The 23,079-nt window shown below is 36.9% G+C and overlaps 1 protein-coding gene and 1 non-coding gene across 2 annotated transcripts; both read right to left on the reverse strand.

The window, feature by feature from the left end:
* Nucleotides 1–1,598: 1,598 nt before the first annotated feature.
* On the reverse strand, nt 1,599–12,139 carry LOC128214799 (hippocalcin-like protein 1). Its single transcript, XM_052921457.1, has 2 exons — nt 11,426–12,139; nt 1,599–3,551 (listed from the first exon to the last, which is right to left on the reverse strand). Exons 1-2 carry the CDS (start codon nt 11,822–11,824, stop codon nt 3,285–3,287), a joined length of 666 nt encoding a protein of 221 aa, XP_052777417.1. The 5' UTR covers nt 11,825–12,139; the 3' UTR covers nt 1,599–3,284.
* Nucleotides 12,140–20,075: 7,936 nt separating this feature from the next.
* On the reverse strand, nt 20,076–20,149 carry Trnat-cgu (transfer RNA threonine (anticodon CGU)). The gene has a single exon. It is a non-coding gene; the product is annotated as a tRNA-Thr (tRNA).
* Between the last annotated feature and the right edge of the window lie 2,930 nt (nt 20,150–23,079).

A 23,079-nucleotide genomic window follows, 5' to 3' on the forward strand; every position in this document is an offset into this window, starting at 1 on the left:
CAACCTACATGCGTTCACCGGCTTACATGACTTCAGTCTTAGACTTAGTGTACAACCTACATGCGTTCACCGGCTTACATGACTTCAGTCTTAGACTTAGTGTACAACCTACATGAGTTCACCGTCTTACATGACTTTAGTCTTAGACTTAGTGTACAACCTACATGCGTTCACCGGCTTACATGACTTCAGTCTTAGACTTAGTGTACAACCTACATGAGTTCACCGTCTTACATGACTTCAGTCTTAGACTTAGTGTACAACCTACATGAGTTCACCGTCTTACATGACTTCAGTCTTAGACTTAGTGTACAACCTACATGAGTTCACCGGCTTACATGACTTCAGTCTTAGACTTAGTGTACAACCTACATGCGTTCACCGGCTTACATGACTTCAGGCTTAGACTTAGTGTACAACCTACATGCGTTCACTGGCTTACATGACTTCAGTCTTAGACTTAGTGTACAACCTACATGCGTTCACCGGCTTACATGACTTCAGGCTTAGACTTAGTGTACAACCTACATGCGTTCACCGGCTTACATGACTTCAGGCTTAGACTTAGTGTACAACCTACATGAGTTCACCGTCTTACATGACTTCAGTCTTAGACTTAGTGTACAACCTACATGAGTTCACCGTCTTACATGACTTCAGTCTTAGACTTAGTGTACAACCTACATGCGTTCACCGGCTTACATGACTTCAGTCTAGACTTAGTGTACAACCTACATGAGTTCACCGTCTTACATGACTTCAGTCTTAGACTTAGTGTACAACCTACATGCGTTCACCGGCTTACAAGACTTCAGTCTTAAACTTAGTGTACAAACTACATGAGTTCACCGGCTTACATGACTTCAGTCTTAGACTTAGTGTACAACCTACATGCGTTCACCGTCTTACATGACTTCAGTCTTAGACTTAGTGTACAACCTACATGCGTTCACCGGCTTACATGACTTCAGTCTTAGACTTAGTGTACAACCTACATGCGTTCACCGGCTTACATGACTTCAGTCTTAGACTTAGTGTACAACCTACATGAGTTCACCGTCTTACATGACTTCAGTCTTAGACTTAGTGTACAACCTACATGAGTTCACCGTCTTACATGACTTCAGTCTTAGACTTAGTGTACAACCTACATGAGTTCACCGGCTTACATGACTTCAGTCTTAGACTTAGTGTACAACCTACATGAGTTCACCGTCTTACATGACTTCAGTCTGAGACTTAGTGTACAACCTACATGCGTTCACCGTCTTACATGACTTCAGTCTTAGACTTAGTGTACAACCTACATGAGTTCACCGTCTTACATGACTTCAGTCTTAGACTTAGTGTACAACCTACATGAGTTCACCGTCTTACATGACTTCAGTCTTAGACTTAGTGTACAACCTACATGAGTTCACCGTCTTACATGACTTCAGTCTTAGACTTAGTGTACAACCTACATGAGTTCACCGGCTTACATGACTTCAGTCTTAGACTTAGTGTACAACCTACATGCGTTTTAGGTGACACTTTTTTCAAACGTTCACACTTATATTGGATGACTTAAAGGAAATAGAAACTTAGTTTCGTTTTAATAATTTATTAGATAAACAATGTATTACATAACCGAATTTATATATATAAATGGTGCAGAAATACAAATGTACCCAATATGTATGTGCTTTTGTGTTCACACACTGAAAAAGCGTTTCGTGTTGACATGCTGACAGCCGTGACGTCACCATTATGTGTAAAACATGTATGCCCTCTTATGGCAGCCAATTAATCATTTCGCATTAAATGTCTGTTTAATAATTTAAGAATACGACCAACACGCGTTCCAAGTTTGAGGATAGTATGTACAGTTATTGACCAGTTCTAAGTGTTGTTATATGAGTTCAAGAGTGAAAGATTCCAGTAAAACGTGTGCATGGTTGCGTCCTCATTGCAGCAATAAGTAAGTTAAATTTATAATATAAGTTTAAGAATACAGGCAATTTAAGCTATGCAGATATAATCTTGCATAAAGATGAATGCAAGTGACAGCCAATATGTTTATATTAACAAGACAGTGGTTAATTTCTTGCAACTTTCAAGCAATACATTTAGTTATTAGACGCTCTATTTATTTTTTTAATACCTGTTTTGAACGATGACCATGACTGGGGTCTATCTGGTGACCTTTGAGCTGTTGATTTATAAGTCACTAGGGTTTCAAATATGGATCTACAGGTATTGCCCAAGTTAATTAACTGCCCGTGATGCTTAATTCGATTTTGAATTAATTTAGTACATGCCCTAGAAATGCTCGTTTGTTTTGTATGAATAACGTCGACATTGATTTATTGCTTGTCTCATCGTTTCTAGTAGATACCTGTTCTGTTTTGTTCTCTTTTAATAATTATAAAACACTCTCTTGGATTGGTATTGTTGTAGTTAGTAACAACTTTACATTTAGAAGCTCTCTTTTGGATTTGTCCAAATTCTGCTAGAATCGTAAGGCTACAATATCGATAATGCCCAGGAGTCATTTACAACGAATACAACATTTTGAAAATAATATTCCAGACTAGTGACACGTTATCAAACGAGTTATAGCCAACATTACATCAATACAGTCAATACGCACAACTGAGCAAGAATATCACCAACCATGAAATTCCAAGAATCCATTCACCAGGAAATAGAAAGTCTCGGTTGAGCCTTGGCTAAACTTTTTAGTCGCATGTTAAGTGCACTCGTACTACAAACCCTGATATCGTCTATAAAATGCAAACTTACAATGTACAAGTATGTGCATCTATATACCAGCATGTAGATTATCATGTTACAGAGTTTTTTTCATGAAAATGAGCAAAACATATTTTAACTGAATTGGGGCTTTTGTAGTATTAATACGTTCGCTAATTGCAAACTCGGCATGTTTTCGTTACAATGAAACCTCCCTGTTATAGTAGAGTTTTTCAATACAATACTACTTACGTTTTCCATATATGTCATATCTAACAAATTGAAACCGTAAAGTTTGGTACCGTGAAATCAAGATGTTCACCAGTCAATGACACTTACAACACCTCTCAGAATAACCTTCTTCCTTTCAGAATAAAAAAGTCAATATGCAAAAAAAAACATAAGTAAGCAATATAAAACTAATATTTTGCTGCCAAAGCGAAATGCGTATCACTAAAGGATTTCGCGTCCGCGGTTGCATTCAATTCACCTCCGATATGTCTCGTTCATATCACCACCCGTATTCCGCCGCCGCTGGCGGCGACATATATCTATCCGTCGGTGGCACACTCTAGTAGATTGACGACTAGGGGCATCTTGAGAGCACCATCCCTGAACTCCTCCAGGGTTACATAGCCGTCCCTATTCTGGTCCAGCTCCAGGAAGATCTTGTCCGCTATCTCCGCGCTCTTGTCGCGCGTCTCGTGTGAGCCGTCCGCCGCGCGGTCGAAAAGCGGAGGCTGGTGGTCGCGGTGCGAGGCCGTCAGTTCCCGGTCTATCTGGTCAACCAAGCTTTCACTGGCCATGTTACACACAGACTGAAATACATTAGATATGCATTGACTAAGGCAGAGAAACAACAAAGGAGATATATCCATTTAATAAGGTAGAGAAACAACAAAGGATATATACATTCAATAAGGCAGAGAAACAACAAAGGATATATCCATTTAGTAAGGCAGAGAAAACAACAAAGGATATATCCATTAACTAAGCCAGAGAAAACAACAAAGGATATATCCATTTACTAAGGCAGAGAAACAACAAAGGATATATCCATTTACTAAGGCAGAGAAACAACAAAGGAAATATCCATTTACTAAGGCAGAGAAACAAAGAAACAACAAAGGATATATACATTTACTAAGACAGAGAAACAACAAAGGATATATCCATTTAATAAGGTAGAGAAACAACAAAGGATATATACATTCAATAAGGCAGAGAAACAACAACGGATATATACATTTACTAAGGCAGAGAAACAACAAAGGATATTTTCATTTAGTAAGGAAGAGAAACAACATTGCACATGATATATACATTAAGTAAGGCAGAGAAACAACAACTGATATAAACATTTAGTAAGGAAGAGAAACAACAAAGGATATATTCATTAAGTAAGGCAGAGTAACGACACAGGATATTTAGTAAGGCAAAGAAACAACAATGAATATATACATTTAGTAAAGCAGAGAAACAACAAAGGATATATATATTTAGTAAGGTAGAGAAACAACAAAGGATATATACATTTAGTAAGGCAGAGAATCAACAAAGGATATAAACATTTAGTAAGGAAAAGAAACAACAAAGGATATACACATTTAGTAAGGTAGAGAAACAACAAATGAAATAAACATTTAGTAAGGTAGAGAAACAACAAAGGATATACACATTGAGAGAGAAGAGAAATAATACAGCAGGTAGGCATTTGTAGGGTAGAGAAGTTAGGTAGGTGAAGGGAAACAACACAGTAGATAGGCGTTCAGTAAGAAAATCTAGTGTAATCTTCTAAAACAATTCTGACACGTACACATGTAAAACGCACTACTAGACAGCTTTCGAAAAGGTTTAGAAAACGCAGGTGTGATGAAAATTTGAATGCTTATGTACAAAGTAAATATAAATATAAAAATGTATGTAGACATAAACGAATGTTGTTCAACAGAAAATACTTAAATAAAGTCGAGTCCTCTGTAAACAACTCCCGAAAATTCTGGAGTGAAATTAAACGGGTATTAAATAAACCTAAATCAGAGAATGTTATATCATTGGACAAATGGTATGATCACTTCAGTAATCTATTTTCGAATACTGAAGGAAATAACCATGTATGTAATAATATGTGTCACTGTTGATATAGACACACATTTTGATGATATTAAACAGTTGATTTTTAACTCTGAGATTACTGATGAAGAAATACTACACAGTATAAAAGCATTGAATATAAATAAAGCTTCTGGAGGTAGTCTTATACCCCAGCAGTTAGTATATGGCATACATGTATTGTTACCATTTATACGTAAACTTTTTAATCGATTGTCTTCTAGAGGTGAATTTCCAGATAACTGGGCAAAATCAGTCATTATAGCTCTACACAAAAAGGGTAGTATAGTAGTCCTGATAATTACAGGGGTATAGCATTACTGGATAGTTTTAGTAAAGTCTATAAATCAATAATAACTAAGAGACTTAACTTTTATGTTTAGGCTTACAACAAACTCTCAGAATCCCAAGCAGGATTTAGGGCGGGATATACTACAGCTGATAATGCTTTTGTTTTATACTCCATTGTAAATAAACATTTATGTAAGAAAGGGAAACCTGTATATGTAGCTTTTATAGACTTTCAAAAAGCTTTTGATTCAGTTGATCGGCCAATTTTGTATGAAGTATTAAAACGAAATTGTGTAAGGGGTCACTTATACAAGTCAATACAAAGTATTTATTCATCTGTCAAAGCATGTGTAAGAACCAACGAGGGTGTATCAGACATATTTACATGTCCGGTTGGTTTACGTCAGGGCTGCAGCCTAAGCCCCGTTCTATTTGCAATGTTCATAAATGACTTATATTCAATGTTATGTGAAAATAATATCAGAGGGATTCAATTATTTCCGGATAGTGTTGAAATATTTTTGCTTATGTTCGCTGATGATATTGCTTTGATATCAGATACTGTTGTTGGCTTACAAAAACAATTAAATGTTTTATATCAGTTTTGTTTAAGGAGCAGACTAATTGTAAATACCACCAAATCAAAAGTACTTGTTTTTAAACGAGGTGGAATGGTGGCGTGAAGAGAAAATTGGTCATATAATGGCAGACAGATAGAAATTATCAATGGTTTAACATATGTTGGGATGTGTTTTTTTTTTCAAATAGATTATCAATGTATAAAATGGCAGAGGCTATGTCGGTGAAAGCAAAGAAGGTACTTATGTACATTTTTAGTTCTCTACAACATTTATCTTGCTTGCCATAGAAAACGTTTTTTAAAGTATTTGATTCGAAAATTGCATTAATGTTATATGGTTCTGAAATTTGGGGCTTAAAACACCCACAGTGCATTGTAACCGTGCAGGTGTATGCTTGCAAAAGATTTTTGAATGTCAATAACACTGCATGTAATGATGCCGTACTTGGAAATACAGGGAGATATCCTGTGCACATTTATGCTTCAAAACGATGTATTAAATATTGGTTAAGGTTACTCAACTTGCCCAAAGATAGATATACAAGATTGTGTTATGAGATGCTTATATTATGACAATATAGGGTATGAAAACTGGGTTACTGATGTTAAGCGTAACTTATACAGTAATGGGTTTGGATATGTGTGGGAATCGCAAAATGTTTTAAACCCAAGGTTATTTTTAATTCAATATGTTCAAACTCTAAAGGACCAGTTCATACAAAACTGGCAGTCAAGGTGTAGAGACAATATTAAATTGCAATATTATTGTAACTATAAATATTGTTTTGAAACTGAAAAAAATATTGCTGCTATAGATGTTGAGAAATTTAGAAATTGTATGGCAAGACTCCGTAGTTCTTCACATTGCTTAATGATAGAGAAAGGTAGACATTATAACATATCAAGAGAATATCGTGTGTGTGTGTATTGTGAAACTGTACTGGAAGATGAATATCACTTCGTTCTATCATGTCCTTTATATTCTGATATTCGAACGATCTATCTACCTATGTATTATTGTCAATATCCAACTCTTGATAAGTTTTATGCTCTGATGTCAAATGACAATGTGAATCTAATTCGAAAGTTGCCATGTATCTGTACTACTCTCTTAAAGAGAGGGATAAATACCTAGAAATGTTTAGATAGATATTCTGTTATATAAGTTATGCACTGTTACCCATAAAACGTCAACATTGTTTAAATTGACGGTGTTATGTGACTGTTTATGTTATAACTTCATGCATTATGTTTAATCCATGTTGTATATTGTGTATTTGGGCCGGAGGCCATATAATGCAAATAATTTGAATTGAATTGAATTGACACGAGATTTACATTAAGTTAAGTATAACTATAAGCTTCTTAAACTATCCAGGTAATACTTTGTAGCGATGATTCAGCACAAAATGTTAGGGAAGTAAAGAAAACAACAGAGAAAATGAAATACAAGTTTACGCTTGTTACACAACAGAAGATATTAACATTCAGTTCTGTAGAAATTTTGCTTCAAAATCATGAACTTAACAGTTAGTAGGGAAGAAATATTACTTCTAAAACAACACATACGAAATTTTCTAAAACAGCAAACGATATAAACAGTTAGTAGGGCCCAAATCTCTGCTTCCAAATCAACACATGCGATTGACAGTATGTACAGTAAAATGTATGTTTTTTAAACACCAAAGGAGATTTACTGTTTGTAATCTTCTAAAACAACACAGGTGTTTAAATTTAGTTATTTAGAATTATATTTAAGTAATGTTAAATTGTACGCTTTTAAAACAACACAGGCGTTTTACATTTAGTTATGTAGAACTGTATGCTTCTTAAAAGGAGATTAACATGTAGTAAGGTAGAAACTGGGCTCCAGAAATAATTCAACGCAATATTTGTCAACTCATGGAATGGCGTATTTTTACCAACAAATGCAAGTAACCAAGATGAGAACAAGAATGATTCCACTATTGCATGCAGGTTAATGACGTTAGCGCCTTATAGTGCGATTCAAAACAAGACCTTCTCGTTCAATGGAATAAGAGAGGTTATGATCCTTGTGCTAAATGCAGTCCTAATTGACAGTCCTTGTTTCAAAATCATGTATAGTCAGTTTATCATGTTTAATGATAATAGTGCCGTTAGAACGGTCATTTCTAACTAATGCCTTCAAAATGGTACATCCCACTATAACTGCGCTTTCATCTGTGTTTTAAATGTTTAGCTCCGATGGAGAGCTCTCCCATTGTATCATACAATTTTGAGAAGACATGCTGTTGTCAGAAAACAGGAATACTTTAGAAACGACTGTAGTGTAAACGCCTTCATGAATATTTGAAAACGGCGAAGATATCGGCCGTCCAATATATCAATGTTGAGGAAGTGCTCATAAATGACTGCCTTCTTGAAATCTGATGGCATCACCATTATTTGTATTGAAAACTGCAACACTGACCGAAACAGTAATGTGCGTGAAAACATGGTGCCACACACTCACACACACACACATAAATATATATTAATATTGACAGTGGCTCAGTAGAGAATTGTTGACGTCACGTGCCTCTGGAAATGACCGAGTTTTCATACCATCTCTACAGCAGGTCCCACTGGGCCCAATAGGCTGCCAATGCCATCGAACAAGGGAAAGGATGGTTTATCATGGGTTGGTGTCCGATATTCTAGAAACTCTTGTCACCATGGCGTTGCCAATGGTAACTCGAGGCACTGACTAGGTACCCGGGTTCATTTCAACAACAAAATCCCTTATACGTGCACTGTTTTATTGGCCGTTATCTTTGTTTCAAGAATTTTGATTTTAAATTGCATACAAATGATTGTTTAGATGTTTCATTAATCTAGAGTTAGCAAATAAGTGTTTTCATTACGGTTTTGATAAATGATAACTAAAATCAGAATACATTTTAATCAGAGTACATTTGAAGCGACAGTATACATACTGATCTCGTGTATAAAAGGTTAACTGTACGAAATATCGGTGACGTATGTGGACAACAACATTGCTAGAGTAACAGCAATTGTTTGCCTCCATATATAGTGTGATAACAACTAGTTAGAGTAACAGCAATTGTTTGCCTCCATATATAGTGTGATAACAACTAGTTAGAGTAACAGCAATTGTTTGCCTCCATATATAGTGTGATAACAACTAGTTAGAGTAACAGCAATTGTTTGCCTCCATATATAGTGTGATAACAACTAGTTAGAGTAACAGCAATTGTTTGCCTCCATATATAGTGTGATAACAACTAGTTAGAGTAACAGCAATTGTTTGCCTCCATATATAGTGTGATAACAACTAGTTAGAGTAACAGCAATTGTTTGCCTCCATATATAGTGTGATAACAACTAGTTAGAGTAACAGCAATTGTTTGCCTCCATATATAGTGTGATAACAACTAGTTTGAGTAACAGCAATTGTTTGCCTCCATATATAGTGTGATAACAACTAGTTAGAGTAACAGCAATTGTTTGCCTCCATATATATAGTGTGATAACAACTAGTTAGAGTAACAGCAATTGTTTGCCTCCATATATAGTGTGATAACAACTAGTTAGAGTAACAGCAATTGTTTGCCTCCATATATAGTGTGATAACAACTAGTTAGAGTAACAGCAATTGTTTGCCTCCATATATAGTGTGATAACAACTAGTTTGAGTAACAGCAATAGTTTGCCTCCATATATAGTGTGATAACAACTAGTTAGAGTAACAGCAATTGTTTGCCTCCATATATAGTGTGATAACAACTAGTTTGAGTAAATATGTACGTCTGTGGTCGAACTATGGAGTTGAAATGGATTGATTACTGATACTGTAACAAACATCGCTGGTGATACTTAGTCATTCAAATGGTGAACTATTGGTATCAGTTACTACCTCATTTGTGCGACACCCGTAGCATTTCATATCCTCAATACGCAGAACATTGAGTGTTCGAAAATAATATATATATTTGATACATGAAACGAGAATAGCTACAAATATATAATTGTCCATGTTAGGAAATGGTTATATAATAATATATTCTGTTTCACATTTTTTCATCCAAATGAAAAAGAAGTATTTTTAAAAAAAAGATACTGGGCCGTGGTACATAACCATGAACAATATTACAGATTAGTGTTATGTTTGACTAAATACGTGTAGTTTTTTCAATACAGAAATGTTTTAACTCAAGAAAGTAATTTTACAATGACCAATGAGATTTCTAGTTTATAATGACCAATGAAAATCTTAATTTTTCAGTTCATTTCTGTGAATTTTACAGAAGGTTGGATGAATTCAAAAGGCTCGACGGCCGAAAAAACACATCGCCTAGTTTCCAAAAAAACCCATCTAACTGTGTCACAACATGTATGCCGTGACTTAAATGAACGTGACTTTAATGTATGTTTCGAGACACTACTGATTCATTTTGACATATACATTAGTTTCTGTGGGTGTTATAGTTGCCAAAATGGTAACCTTGCATACACCAGGCCAGATGTAAAGATAAATAATTCAGGCAAACGACCGTCGTAATTCCATCAGCAGAAGCCAAGCGACAACATATTCGCCTTATAACACGTATGTGCGCAATTGACTCTTGCTGACGCCAGATTCAACCAATCATGAATAAAACATAAACTGTTTTGAATGACAATGCATAGAAATAAACAAACAAACCAAGAAACGATGAGCGGTTGCGTAAATTGTTGACAAAACATATTGACGTTCTTTTCAGTTATTCATAATTACTATTTGAACAGTTAATTCAGCCCACTCTATGATTTATCGACGTATACAGAGATCACCAACAGAGTAATTTTAGCTCTGCAGTGTTCCTATTTCCAACCTGTTTTGAAAATCAGGGTGCATTTTCGATGGTACTGCACTCTTACAGTAATTTCGTTATGATAAATAAGATGTTTTGCGTTCATTAAATATTATTAAACACAATTAGTACACTTTGTTCTGAAATCCGTAATTCAATTCTACTTACATTGAATAATTTCTAGGATATGCCTTCATAATACAATCTTCAGGACTATTTTAAAGCGACACTCTTATTCAAATTCAATACATACACATGTATAAATAACATCAATATTGAGTGATAAACCTTTACAACTTACTTAATAATTTATTGAACATATTATTAATGATAACAAGATTGTAACCGTGTATTTAATACCAGAAAATGCAAAATGTATGAAATAATTGGTGATTGCTAAAAGATTAGCTGTGATATAATATCGTTTCATAAGGTGGAAAGACCTTGTTGTCTGCACCGTTTTCAAATTAAACTCGGTATCCTGTATAAGAACCATTGTTTTCGACATTTATTCATCTTTTTTATATATTAAAACAATTTTTATAATTGTGATTAATCTTATTTGGGAGGAAAAGTGCATCTTTAAAATAGTTTTCATAATCACAGAAGAACATTAACTAACCGTCTTCCTCAAAGAAGCCAAGGGTGAGAGTGGTCTAGTGGTATAGGTGTCCGCCTCTCACCCAAGAGGTTGTGGGTTCGATCCCTCCAGGGTTACTTTCTCATAACCTCTCAAAAAGGACACAGTACTGGTTTCTGCCCAGGAAACAGAATGATTCTATAAGCTATCAGCTTTCGTCACAATCGAGCTTAAATAGATTAGTATAAACCAAAGAAGCTAACACAATAACGCAAATAGTTTGGAGACGCTTACCTTGATGATGTTTCTCATCTCCGACCACGAGATCGTGCCGTCCCCGTCGATGTCGTACACCTTGAAGGCCCACGTGATTTTCGTCTCAATGTCCTTACTTCCGGCCAGGCACAGCCCAAGCAGAAATTCCTGGAAATTCACATGACCGTCGTTGTTCTGGTCAAAAGTCCGAAATATGTGCTCGGCAAACTCCGACGAGTCGCAGCGGAAGATTCCGCGATACACTTTCTTAAACTCGTCCCTGGTAAGATCCGACTTGTGCGTCTGTCGACTCTCCTGGTACGTCTTAAAGCAGCTCTGTATCTCCTCTTCAGAGAGTTCACCTTTTATCAAATGCTGAAGCTTTTCTATGGACTTTTGGTCCAGCTTTGATTCAGATTTTGATGTTTTTGCTCCCATTTCCAAGTCTTGTTTATTCCAATAAGTCTCCTTTTATGAAACCTGTCTTACTGAAACATTTCGGTGCTCCTTGTTTACACCGGATGAAGAAATCCTAAACTTGAGCGGAATAAAGCCATTCTAGAATGGATTTTTGCTCCTATTAGGAAAGTCTTTATGAAAAATTGTGTATTAATAATTCAAAGCACACTGTATCACGTTAAAAAGAAACCTAAATATTACGCCATGAAGACATTTATTAATAATTCATTAAATTCTGGAGCCTCTGTATATTGTATGAACATCCTATGCGCGATTTAGGAGCTAATCTCCTGTTTTCCCGTCATCTGTTATAACATCCCATGGTAATCTGATAGCTCGCATCGACTCCGACTAACAGCATTCTTGAACGTCCGCGCGTCGGGCACAGAAAGTTTCCATTCGAACTATTGTAACAACGAGTAAGGACCCCTAATTGAGTGCATCTTATATACAAATATGTGGTATGGGTTTATACCACGTGGTTATTCAATTATTTATTTCCTATAAATTGATCAAGACGCAAGTAAGCTCTCTGAGATCGTCATCGATCAGTACACCTGATATAAGACTTGGTCCCACCGGACCGACCCGCACTGTACGCGTAGAGTTCCGGAGTCATATTTCGTTTTAATTATAGCCATGTATACACAATCAAGTAACTTGTTCAGTATCACAATTACGTTTGCAACCAAAAATAAATGGAAAGGGAATATTGTGTTGACGTTATGTATCTGATAACCTCAATTCGGACATGTCTGATTTAATATACCTATCACGTATTCCTCTGTAACGCACGTGAAATATAACATTGTTGTTTTTCTATTGGTCAGAAAACATATCACTCCGCATTTTGTAAATTTATTAATTGGCAAAAATAATTGCTTAATTGGCAATATTCTAGCAAATCATGTGTGTACTTCTGATTTTGCATTGATGATAAAGATTTATTTAAAAACAGGGTTACATTTTCCATCTCAATATTTTTGAGGAAAATGTAATACATTTTGTATTTTGTCATGATTTCGTGAAAGACATCTTAAATGCCCCCGGACCCCCCCCCCCTCGAAAGTGGCCTACACAAATATTTCCGCCAAGCTACGCCCATGTTAAAAGAGGCAAATTTCGTTGAAAGTGCAGTGATTTGTTGTAATTCTTACTGGAAATCTTCTAAGTACGCATTCCACTTAAGCAGAATTATAACGATCGGATGTATCCATGTTTTTTGATTGCTCATGGCATTACATTTCTACAATTCATGTAAGGCGGGAACTGACATTTTTGTGGTTTTCTACTAATTTCTAGAGCAGGGGAATCAAGTGGGTCGTTCTTGCTGTTTTTACTGGAAAAAAAACACGAGATAAAAAGACCCTGGCAGTCGTCATCATATCGTACATGATTTTATTCTACTCATTCATGAACTATGTAAGAAAACTCTACAAATGCCACACTGACCGAAACAGTAGTGTGTGTGAAAAATGAGTGACCACACCGACCGAAACAGTAGTGTGTGTGAAAAATGAGTGGCCACACCGACCGAAACAGTAGTGTGTGTGGAAAATGAGTGGCTACACTGACCGACACAGTAGTGTGTGTGAAAAATGAGTGGCCACACTGACCGACACAGTAGTGTATGTGAAAAATGAGTGGCCACACTGACCGAAAAAGTAGAGTATGTGAAACATGAGTGGCCACACCGACCGAAACAGTAGGGTATGTGAAAAATGAGTGGTCACACCGACCGAAACAGTAGTGTGTGTGAAAAATGAGTGGCCACACCGACCGAAACAGTAGTGTGTGTGAAAAATGAGTGGCCACACCGACCGAAACAGTAGTGTGTGTGTGTGAAAAATGAGTGGCTACATTGACCGACACAGTAGTGTGTGTGAAAAATGAGTGGCCACACTGACCGAAACAGTAGTGTATGTGAAAAATGAGTGGCCACACTGACCGAAAAAGTAGTGTATGTGAAACATGAGTGGCTACACCGACCGAAACAGTAGTGTATGTAAAAAATGAGTGGCCACACCGACCGAAACAGTAGTTTATGTGAAAAATGAGTGGCCACACTGACCGAAACAGAAGTGTGCGTGAAAACGCGTGGCCACACTGACCGTAACAGGAATGTGTATGTGAAAAATGAGTGGCCACACTGACCGAAACAGTAGTGTGTGTGTGTGAAAAATGAGTGGCCACACTGACCGAAACAGTTGTGTGCGTGAAAACATGTGACAACACTGACCAAAACAGAAGCGGTAGGTGTGAAAACATGCCACTACACTGATCGAAACAGAAATGTGCGTGAAAACGTCTGACCACACTGACCGAAACAGCAAAAGGCGTGAAAACGCGTGGACACACTGACCGAAACAGTAATGTGCGTGGAAACGTTTGGCCGCACTGACCGAAACAGTAATGTGCGTGAAAAGTGTGGCCACTCTGAACGAAACAGTAATGTGCGTGTAAACGTGTTGTCACACTAAACGAAACAGTAATGTGCGTAAAAACGTTTGGTCACACTAAACGAAACAGTAATGTGCGTGTAAACGTTTGGTCACACTAAACGAAACAGTAATGTGCGTGAAAACGTTTGGTCACACTAAACGGAACAGTAATGTGCGTGAAAACGTGTGCCAACACTGATCGAAACAGCAATTTGCGTGAAAACATGTGCCCACACTAAACGAAACAGTAATGTGCGTGAAAACGTGTGCCAACACTGATCGAAACAGCAATTTGCGTGAAAACATGTGCCCACACTAAACGAAACAGCAATGTGCGTGAAAATGTTTGGTCACACTAAACGAAACAGTAATGTGCGTGAAAACGTGTACCCACACTTAACGAAACAGTAATGTGCATGTAAACGTTTGGTCACACTAAAAGAAACAGTAATGTGCGTGAAAACGTTTGGTCACACTAAACGAAACAGTAATGTGCGTGAAGACGTGTGCCCACACTAAACGAAACAGTAATGTGCGTGTAAACGTTTGGTCACACTAAAGAAACAGTAATGTACGTGAAAACGTTTGGTCACACTAAACGAAACAGCAATGTGCGTGAAAACGTTTGGCCGCACTGACCGAAACAGTAATGTGCGTGTAAACGTTTGGTCACACTAAACGAAACAGTAATGTGCGTGAAACGTTTGGCCGCACTGACCGAAACAGTAATGTGCGTGTAAACGTTTGGTCACACTAAACGAAACAGTAATGTGCGTGTAAACGTTTGGCCGCACTGACCGAAACAGTAATGTGCGTGTAAACGTTTGGTCACACTAAACGAAACAGTAATGTGCGTGTAAACGTTTGGCCACACTAAACGAAACAGTAATGTGCGTGAAAACGTTTGGTCACACTAAACGAAACAGTAATGTGCGTAAAAACGTGTGCTCACACTAAACGAAACAGTAATGTGCGTGTAAACGTTTGGTCACACTAAACGAAACAGTAATGTGCGTGTAAACGTTTGGTCACACTAAACGAAACAGTAATGTGCGTGAAAACGTTTGGCCACACCAAACGAAACAGTAATGTGCGTGAAAACGTGTGCTCACACTAAATGAAACAGTAATGTGCGTGTAAACGTTTGGTCACACCAAACGAAACAGTAATGTGCGTGAAAACGTTTGGTCACACTAAACGAAACAGTAATGTGCGTGAAAACGTGTGCTCACACTAAACGAAACAGTAATGTGCGTGTAAACGTTTGGTCACACTAAACGAAACAGTAATGTGCGTGAAAACGTGTGCTCACACCAAACGAAACAGTAATGTGCGTGAAAACGTGTGCTCACACTAAACGAAACAGTAATGTGCGTGAAAACGTTTGGTCACACTAAACGAAACAGTAATGTGCGTGAAAACGTTTGGTCACACTAAACGAAACAGTAATGTGCGTGTAAACGTTTGGTCACACTAAACGAAACAGTAATGTGCGTGAAAACGTTTGGCCACACCAAACGAAACAGTAATGTGCGTGAAAACGTGTGCTCACACTAAATGAAACAGTAATGTGCGTGAAAACGTTTGGTCACACCAAACGAAACAGTAATGTGCGTGAAAACGTTTGGTCACACTAAACGAAACAGTAATGTGCGTGAAAACGTTTGGTCACACTAAACGAAACAGTAATGTGCGTGTAAACGTTTGGTCACACTAAACGAAACAGTAATGTGCGTGAAAACGTTTGGTCACACTAAACGAAACAGTAATGTGCGTGAAAACGTTTGGTCACACTAAACGAAACAGTAATGTGCGTGAAAACGTTTGGTCACACTAAACGAAACAGTAATGTGCGTGAAAACGTGTGCTCACACTAAACGAAACAGTAATGTGCGTGAAAACGTGTGCTCACACCAAACGAAACAGTAATGTGCGTGAAAACGTGTGCTCACACTAAACGAAACAGTAATGTGCGTGTAAACGTTTGGTCACACTAAACGAAACAGTAATGTGCGTGAAAACGTTTGGTCACACTAAACTAAACAGTAATGTGCGTGTAAACGTTTGGCCACACCAAACGAAACAGTAATGTGCGTGTAAACGTGTGCTCACACTAAACGAAACAGTAATGTGCGTGAAAGAAATGCTACAGTTCACTCAGTATGTAAAGTAAGTGCAGTGTTATACAATAACTTCTTGTTTTGTCATTCTAAGCATTCGTAAACTAGTCCAATAAAATTATATTCTAGACTTGTTATGCAAAGCTATGGGTGTTACCACCAATTAACCATACCATTCGGTGTGCTTCGCTTAATTTCAGAGCAAATTTACAGAATTTAAATTCGAATTGTTCAATAAAATTGGTGTTTTCCAAACTTCACAACACTATAATAAAATATGTGATATCATGAAAATGAAAATATTTAGTTCATGCTTTACGATGAAATATAGAGTTTGTCAGTGAAATAACAACAGTGAAATCAACAATTCGATAGTTTCAATGCAAACTAAGGAGTGAATAGTAACAGCTTTAAGTACTACATTTACTTCCATTAAGTTACTTCCCCTTGATCAAAACTAAAAAACGTCACCTTTGAACCAGAAAATGTTGCTGAAAATGAACTTAAAAAAGGCTGCATAAGTTTTTAAAAAAGAAGACATATTTGGAAATTAACAACTTACAGTTTCTTAGAAAAATGGTAATCCTGTTTTTTAAACGTTTTCTAGAAGCTAAATGTTCCAACATTTGCATTCGTACTGTAACGGTCTGCTGTAGGCGGCGGATGTGCGTTCATAGTGTAACGGTCCGCTGTAGGCGGTGGATGTGCGTTCATAGTATAACATTCCGTTATAGACGAAGTACGTTCATAGTACGTATGTTTACTTGGTTGGTAATAGGCAAATAAGCAAAGCCTTGGCTCTGTGTGAATAAAGAATTTTTTTGTATATAAAGACCAGTTGACCCCTTTAGGGTTGAGCATACTTTTCTCTGAAGGGATCTGTTGGTGTTTGTTGGTGTCGCACGTTACAAATGGTGGCAGTGGTGGGATATTGACAACTGCCGGAGCGGAGTTGCCTTACCCACGAGTTTCCCAGACCAAGACTCGGGACGAGTCTTCTCGAAGGGGAAAGTAATGTAACGGTCCGCTGTAGGCGGCGGGTGTGCGTTCATAGCATTCCGTTATAAACAGAAGTACGTTCATAGTACGTATGTTAACTTGGTTGGTAATATGCAACTTAGCAAAGCCCGGGCTCTGTGTGGATAGAGAATTTATTATATATAAAGACCAGCGGACCCCTTCAGGATCGAGCATGCTTTTCTCTGAAGGGATCTGTAGGTGTTTGTTTAACGTCGGAGGTTACAGTACATAACCATTTACAACTACTCTAACATAAATACGAGGTTATATCATCGTTCAAATCTCTTTTTGAACTGTTCGCCGTTGTTATACGGACTGAAAGCAATGCATTCCTTGCCTGATGAGATGCTTTTTTGTCTTCGAAAATTTCCATTACAATTAAATCGAACACCAAGAAGAGAACAAATCATCAATGACAACCAAATTCTTATTTTCTTAAAATAAAATTCAAATTTGTCCCGTCCAGCCTTTGATTTGCTAAATATAAGTGCCTTGTTTCATATGCAATAATGTGCAAATCCTACAACAATCAATGCTCCTGAATAGCAAAAATAGCATTTTGTAGACTGTGCTGACTTTCAGCTTATACCACAGATTCATCCGCATGTAAGTTTTAATAATGTTAAATACACCTCAACATCAACATCTTAAGCATTTACCATCAAATGTCGTGTTCATTATGATAAATAGTTTACAGAATAATACGCATTCTTATCGTCAGTAAGCGCACCAAATATGTTTTCTTTTTTATCGTGGTCAAGTTAACAATCAAAGAAGTAATATGATCGACAGTGCGTTATCCTTTTCTAAACTAAGCTTGTTCACCACATACAATATTGTCGTCTTCAATAAATCAATTAAATATTTTATTAATAACTGGGGTAAACAATATACCAAAACAGATCAAACTTGTAATACCACGGTAAGTATCAGGATTACTAATATCACCTTAAGGTAAGATGATACCTTCAACCAAACGTCTTGGAATATAGATCAAATTTCAGTTCACCAAAACGCATCAGGTGAAATGATCGCATGATGTTTCTCTCAAAATACTTCTCATCGCCAAGGATTTCAGAAACAACCATCTTCAAACGCAGTCTGTGGGCTGTAGCGTTATCAGTTATATGCAGACGAGGCCATATTGTCTAATAAGTGTATGTATTATAATGGGTTCTGTCCCTTTCTGGGGAAAAGTTACTCTGAATACGAAGATATTCCCGTTACGTGTATTGCCTCAAAGTTACAGCTTCACAGTGATTCCTAAAAATGCTAGTTTTGCATCGAAGTCATGTTACTTAACAAGACTCTCTAGGGTGAACTATTGGTCTGAGGATTGCCTCAGCAGCCTGTATGAAATCCTCACTGGACAGGGCACCTGTATGGTTATTTTCTCCACTTTTAGATTGGTATAAGCTGGACATCCTTCTTCATGGGCATCAAAACAAGTTTAATTCGCGTTGATTTATTATGAAAACCCTTTATTTATCTCGTAGTGGTCATGCCCTTCCTATTAAGTGTGCCATCCCTACGGAGTGATATCCCCTGACAAGCAGAATAGATCTCTGCCACCATAAGTGAGTATAGCTGAATATCGGCTATATGCAGTCTTTTTATGTAACAAACTGTAAAAGTTACTATGTGCACCTGTCGGGGTTCATAGCCACGACCTCTCGTACGGCAGGCGAACATCTCTATCGCGTCGCTATAAAAGCGAGCTATATATAGCGAAACAGTATAAATGCCGTTATATACACATTGGATACCCACATTCCCTCTCCGTTTTGAAATTCGTGCTCGAATTTCGTTGCAATGAATATAAGGCTTTTCGTGCAACATGGGTACCCCGTTGGGTGACATATGTAACAGGTTACACAATTTGTTATGTGCATCTTGCGGGGTTCTAACCCTTGACTCCTTGCTCTGCAAGCGGACACTCTATCGTGTCGCCGTATAAAAGCAAGCTCTAGATACATATTTAGGCGGGATATTTTTATCAAGCAAATTATTCATGGTGCATTATTACACTCTTTACCGAAATAAGTATACGTGATCGCGTAATCTGTATGGAGGCAGTGATTATTGTGCTGTAAGGGAATTAACACTGCGCGGTGTTTGTAAAAGTGCATTAATTACGAAAATGGGACCGTTTTCGTTTTGGACGTTTTGACCTGTCATACCGGAAGTTTGTGGCAAGGTTTGTGAATTTGGAGAAGAAAAGCATACAAGATAAGGTACAATTCATTTTTAGCATGTGATCTTTCGAATTTATGAATCGCAATTATCTCAACTATCAAAATGAAGTGTTGAGAATCGTTGTTCGATGTTCTTACTATGGATTAAAATGTAAATAATATTAATTGTAAGCCAGTAGTCGTATCCGAAATATTTCGGATGCATGGTCATAACATGGAATGGTTTAAGATTTCAAGACAGTTGTCAGATAGTGCAGCTGTTGCTTTAATGTTCCTTGTAGGACCAATTTTAAAGGTGTTTCCATTTTAGACGTCCTCATTATATTAAAGTAAACATATCTATCTATCTTCCTATAATGTCAAACCCCTACTGGGGACCTTGACCTTAGGCATTCTAAAATGCCGTCTAGGCTTCTGTTTTTTTATTGATGTTTATAACCTTAGAGGTAAAGTGCGCCTGGTGTGGGACTCAAACCCACAACCACCGGAACACGAGTACAGAGCTCTAACCAACTGAGCTAACCAGGCGGCTGGTTCTGACCCACACACTACACTATCATTTAAGTCTTTTGGAGTAACACAACAGCAAAGTAATATAGTGTGTGTGGTTAAGAATGTGTGGTCATTGTTGACTTCAAAATTGTTATTGATGTTGCTTTCCCTCATCAGCGTTTACTCACAAATGGCGCACACTTATCATGTCTATAACACTCGGAAGAGGAGTTGAAAACATTCAGAAATAGATAGGAGGGTTGATTGGGGGGGGGGAGTGTAGTGTGTGTGGGTAAGAAAAAATAGATAAGAGGGTTGATGGGGGGGGGGGAAGTGTAGTGTGTGTTGGTAAGAACCGGCCATCCAGTTAGTTCATTTAGTTAAAGCGCTGTGCTAGTGTTAGGATGGTCTTAGGTTCTTAGGTTCAAGCCCCTTACTAGGCGCACCTTTCCTACCAGGTTTACTTTGATGATAGTTCGACAAATGCAGGTTTGGCAATAATGAAATGTCAATAGAATATAAAATTTCAATACAATATATATTCATTCTTGCACCAAAATAGTAAGCCACCCTTAACTGGTCTCTACATGAAACCGTTTGAAATGAGTATCCTCATGTGTCATGTGTTAGGGCTTCTTTAATTTTTCGAGCCAACTAAATTTGGATGATCAATTTTCTTATTTCAATGATTATGTCAACATGCCTGAAAACTCATAACATAAAATAAGGCATTATGTGCAATTCACATGAGATGAATTGAAACAATGTAGTGTGCTTCTGTTTTTCAGGATGATTACTGATATTCAGCTAGCTGTCTTTGCAAATGCCCTGGGTGTGACCCTGTTCTTGCTGGTAGTTCTCTACCATTATGTCTCAGTTAACAGCATCAAGAAGGACTTGTAGCCCATACCAAAGAAATCCATCTTGGTAAGATAAATCATAAAAAAATGCTTAATCAATAGAGAAAAGTTATTTCCCATTACAAATTTAACTGGGTTAAATGGCGAGAGTTGAAATAATTGTGACGAAACCTGGCTTCAAGCAAGTATATATTTCCGATGTTTGTATGACCATAGGGTGATTTTGTTATAGTTGTTAATATCATCATTAACTTTCAAATGTTTACTGCTCTGGAACTTTCATGGACATATTTTCATGCCCCTGTTTATATGGGGGCATATAGTTTTATTTGCAGTATTTAAAAAAAGATTCCAGACAACTGTTTCAGCTGTACTTATTTAAATATATGAGCATATCATAAAATGTTTCCCCTTATAATCTTTGTTAAACACTGTTGTAAACTTTATCAGAGTTGTAAACAATGATGTCAATCAGCCCTGTTGCTTATAGAAGATGTTGACTTCTCTTGCTATTATTGTGAAATTAATTAGAACCATAATAAAGGCTATAAACTTAATCCCACCATTTCATTTGCTTAACGAATTTAAGAAGTAGATTATAATGGAAAATTATCTATAAACTCTGAAACAGCAACAACAGGATGGTCAAGTGCATTATACTTGAGAGATTCTTAGCTTTTTATAGTTTAATAGTCAATGAATTGATGTGCTCATTTATCGACAGTTTGTTTATAAAATCTAGTTAAGAATTCAGCAGATCAAAAGTGTGTCCATGAAACATTGAAGGTATTTAGCAACAATGATGTTTTAAGGAAATTGTTAACTGTAATAAAATTCTGAAGATTTGGCCCAATTTATGTATGATTGTCCTTTTGAAGGCATTGTTTCTGATTTCAGGTTGTACATATCCATGAATCATCTTTAAAGACACCATGGCTGGGTCCACTAAAGTGACAGATTCAACAATAACTATTATACCACAAAGACAGAAACTTAATTAAAAATGAAATTTTCAATATTGCAATTTAAGCATTTTAAAATCATACCGTCATTGATAAGAAAAAAATGAAATTGCGTTGTTATTGTATTTATTAATAAAAATCATGTAAACATCCCAAAATGCTTTTGTTTTCATTCATTATTTTATTCAGGAAGGATAAGGGACAAACACGCACTATATCAATGTATGGTAAGCATGTGACGGCCATGCTTTTAATTCAAAGCTGAACAGATATAGCTTCTCTATTGCAATGAAAAGAACAGAGAGGTAACACTATTAGCTTTCTGTCATTTCTTCAATCCTTCCAATGATATATATATATATATTATGGTTTTATTCGCCCAGTCATAGAAAGGGATATTATAGTTTCACCTGTGATGAATATGCATGTTGGTGGGCAGCATCCTGTATGTTTTTCAATCAAGAATTAAAAAAGCCACAAAATTTGGTCAGAATGCGTATTGGCATAACTTCTCTGACAATTTCAATAACCGGCCATATCGCTTTAGTCACTCAAGAGTTATTGTGCTTTAATTATAGAAATTACCTTGTTTCAATTTTGTCCGATCAATAGCTTTACAAGCCTCTGTCCTTTCTTCACCAAATTTAGTCAGAATTTGTATTGGCATAGCATCTTGGACATGTTCGATAACCAGTTATATTGTTTGAGTCACTCAAGAGAATCGGTCTAGTCCGATCGATAACTTGAGAAGCCATTTTCCAATAATGATAACTACCAAAGTAGGTCAGAATGTGTGTGGGCAAATTTCATAACCAGCTATATTGCTTGAGTCACTTGAGAGGTATCGCCCTTTAATTACCCAAATGACCTAAAAGTGTATTTGTCCGATAAATTACTTTATCATCCTTCGTCAAATCATCACCAAATTTGGCAAAACTGTGAATGGGCATAACATCTTGGACAGGTTTAATAACCAGCCATATCGCTAAAGTCACTTAAGAGTTATAGCCCTTTAATTTGATCATTTGCCTGTAATTGTCCAATCATAAACGAGAAGCGTTTGTCAAATCATCACCAAATTGGGTCAGAATGTGAATACTAGGGGCATAATATGTCGAACAAGTTTCAAAACCAGCTATATTGC

Source organism: Mya arenaria, chromosome 13, assembly GCF_026914265.1.
Source record: "Mya arenaria isolate MELC-2E11 chromosome 13, ASM2691426v1".
Classification (NCBI taxonomy): domain Eukaryota; kingdom Metazoa; phylum Mollusca; class Bivalvia; order Myida; family Myidae; genus Mya; species Mya arenaria.

Coding starts and splice junctions, on each gene's coding strand:
- LOC128214799 (XM_052921457.1), bottom strand. CDS start 11,824: ATGGGAGCAAAAACATCAAAATCTGAATCAAAGCTGGACCAAAAGTCC. Junction 3,552..11,425: donor AGATGAGAAACATCATCAAG/GTAAGCGTCTCC, acceptor AATGTATTTCAG/TCTGTGTGTAACATGGCCAG.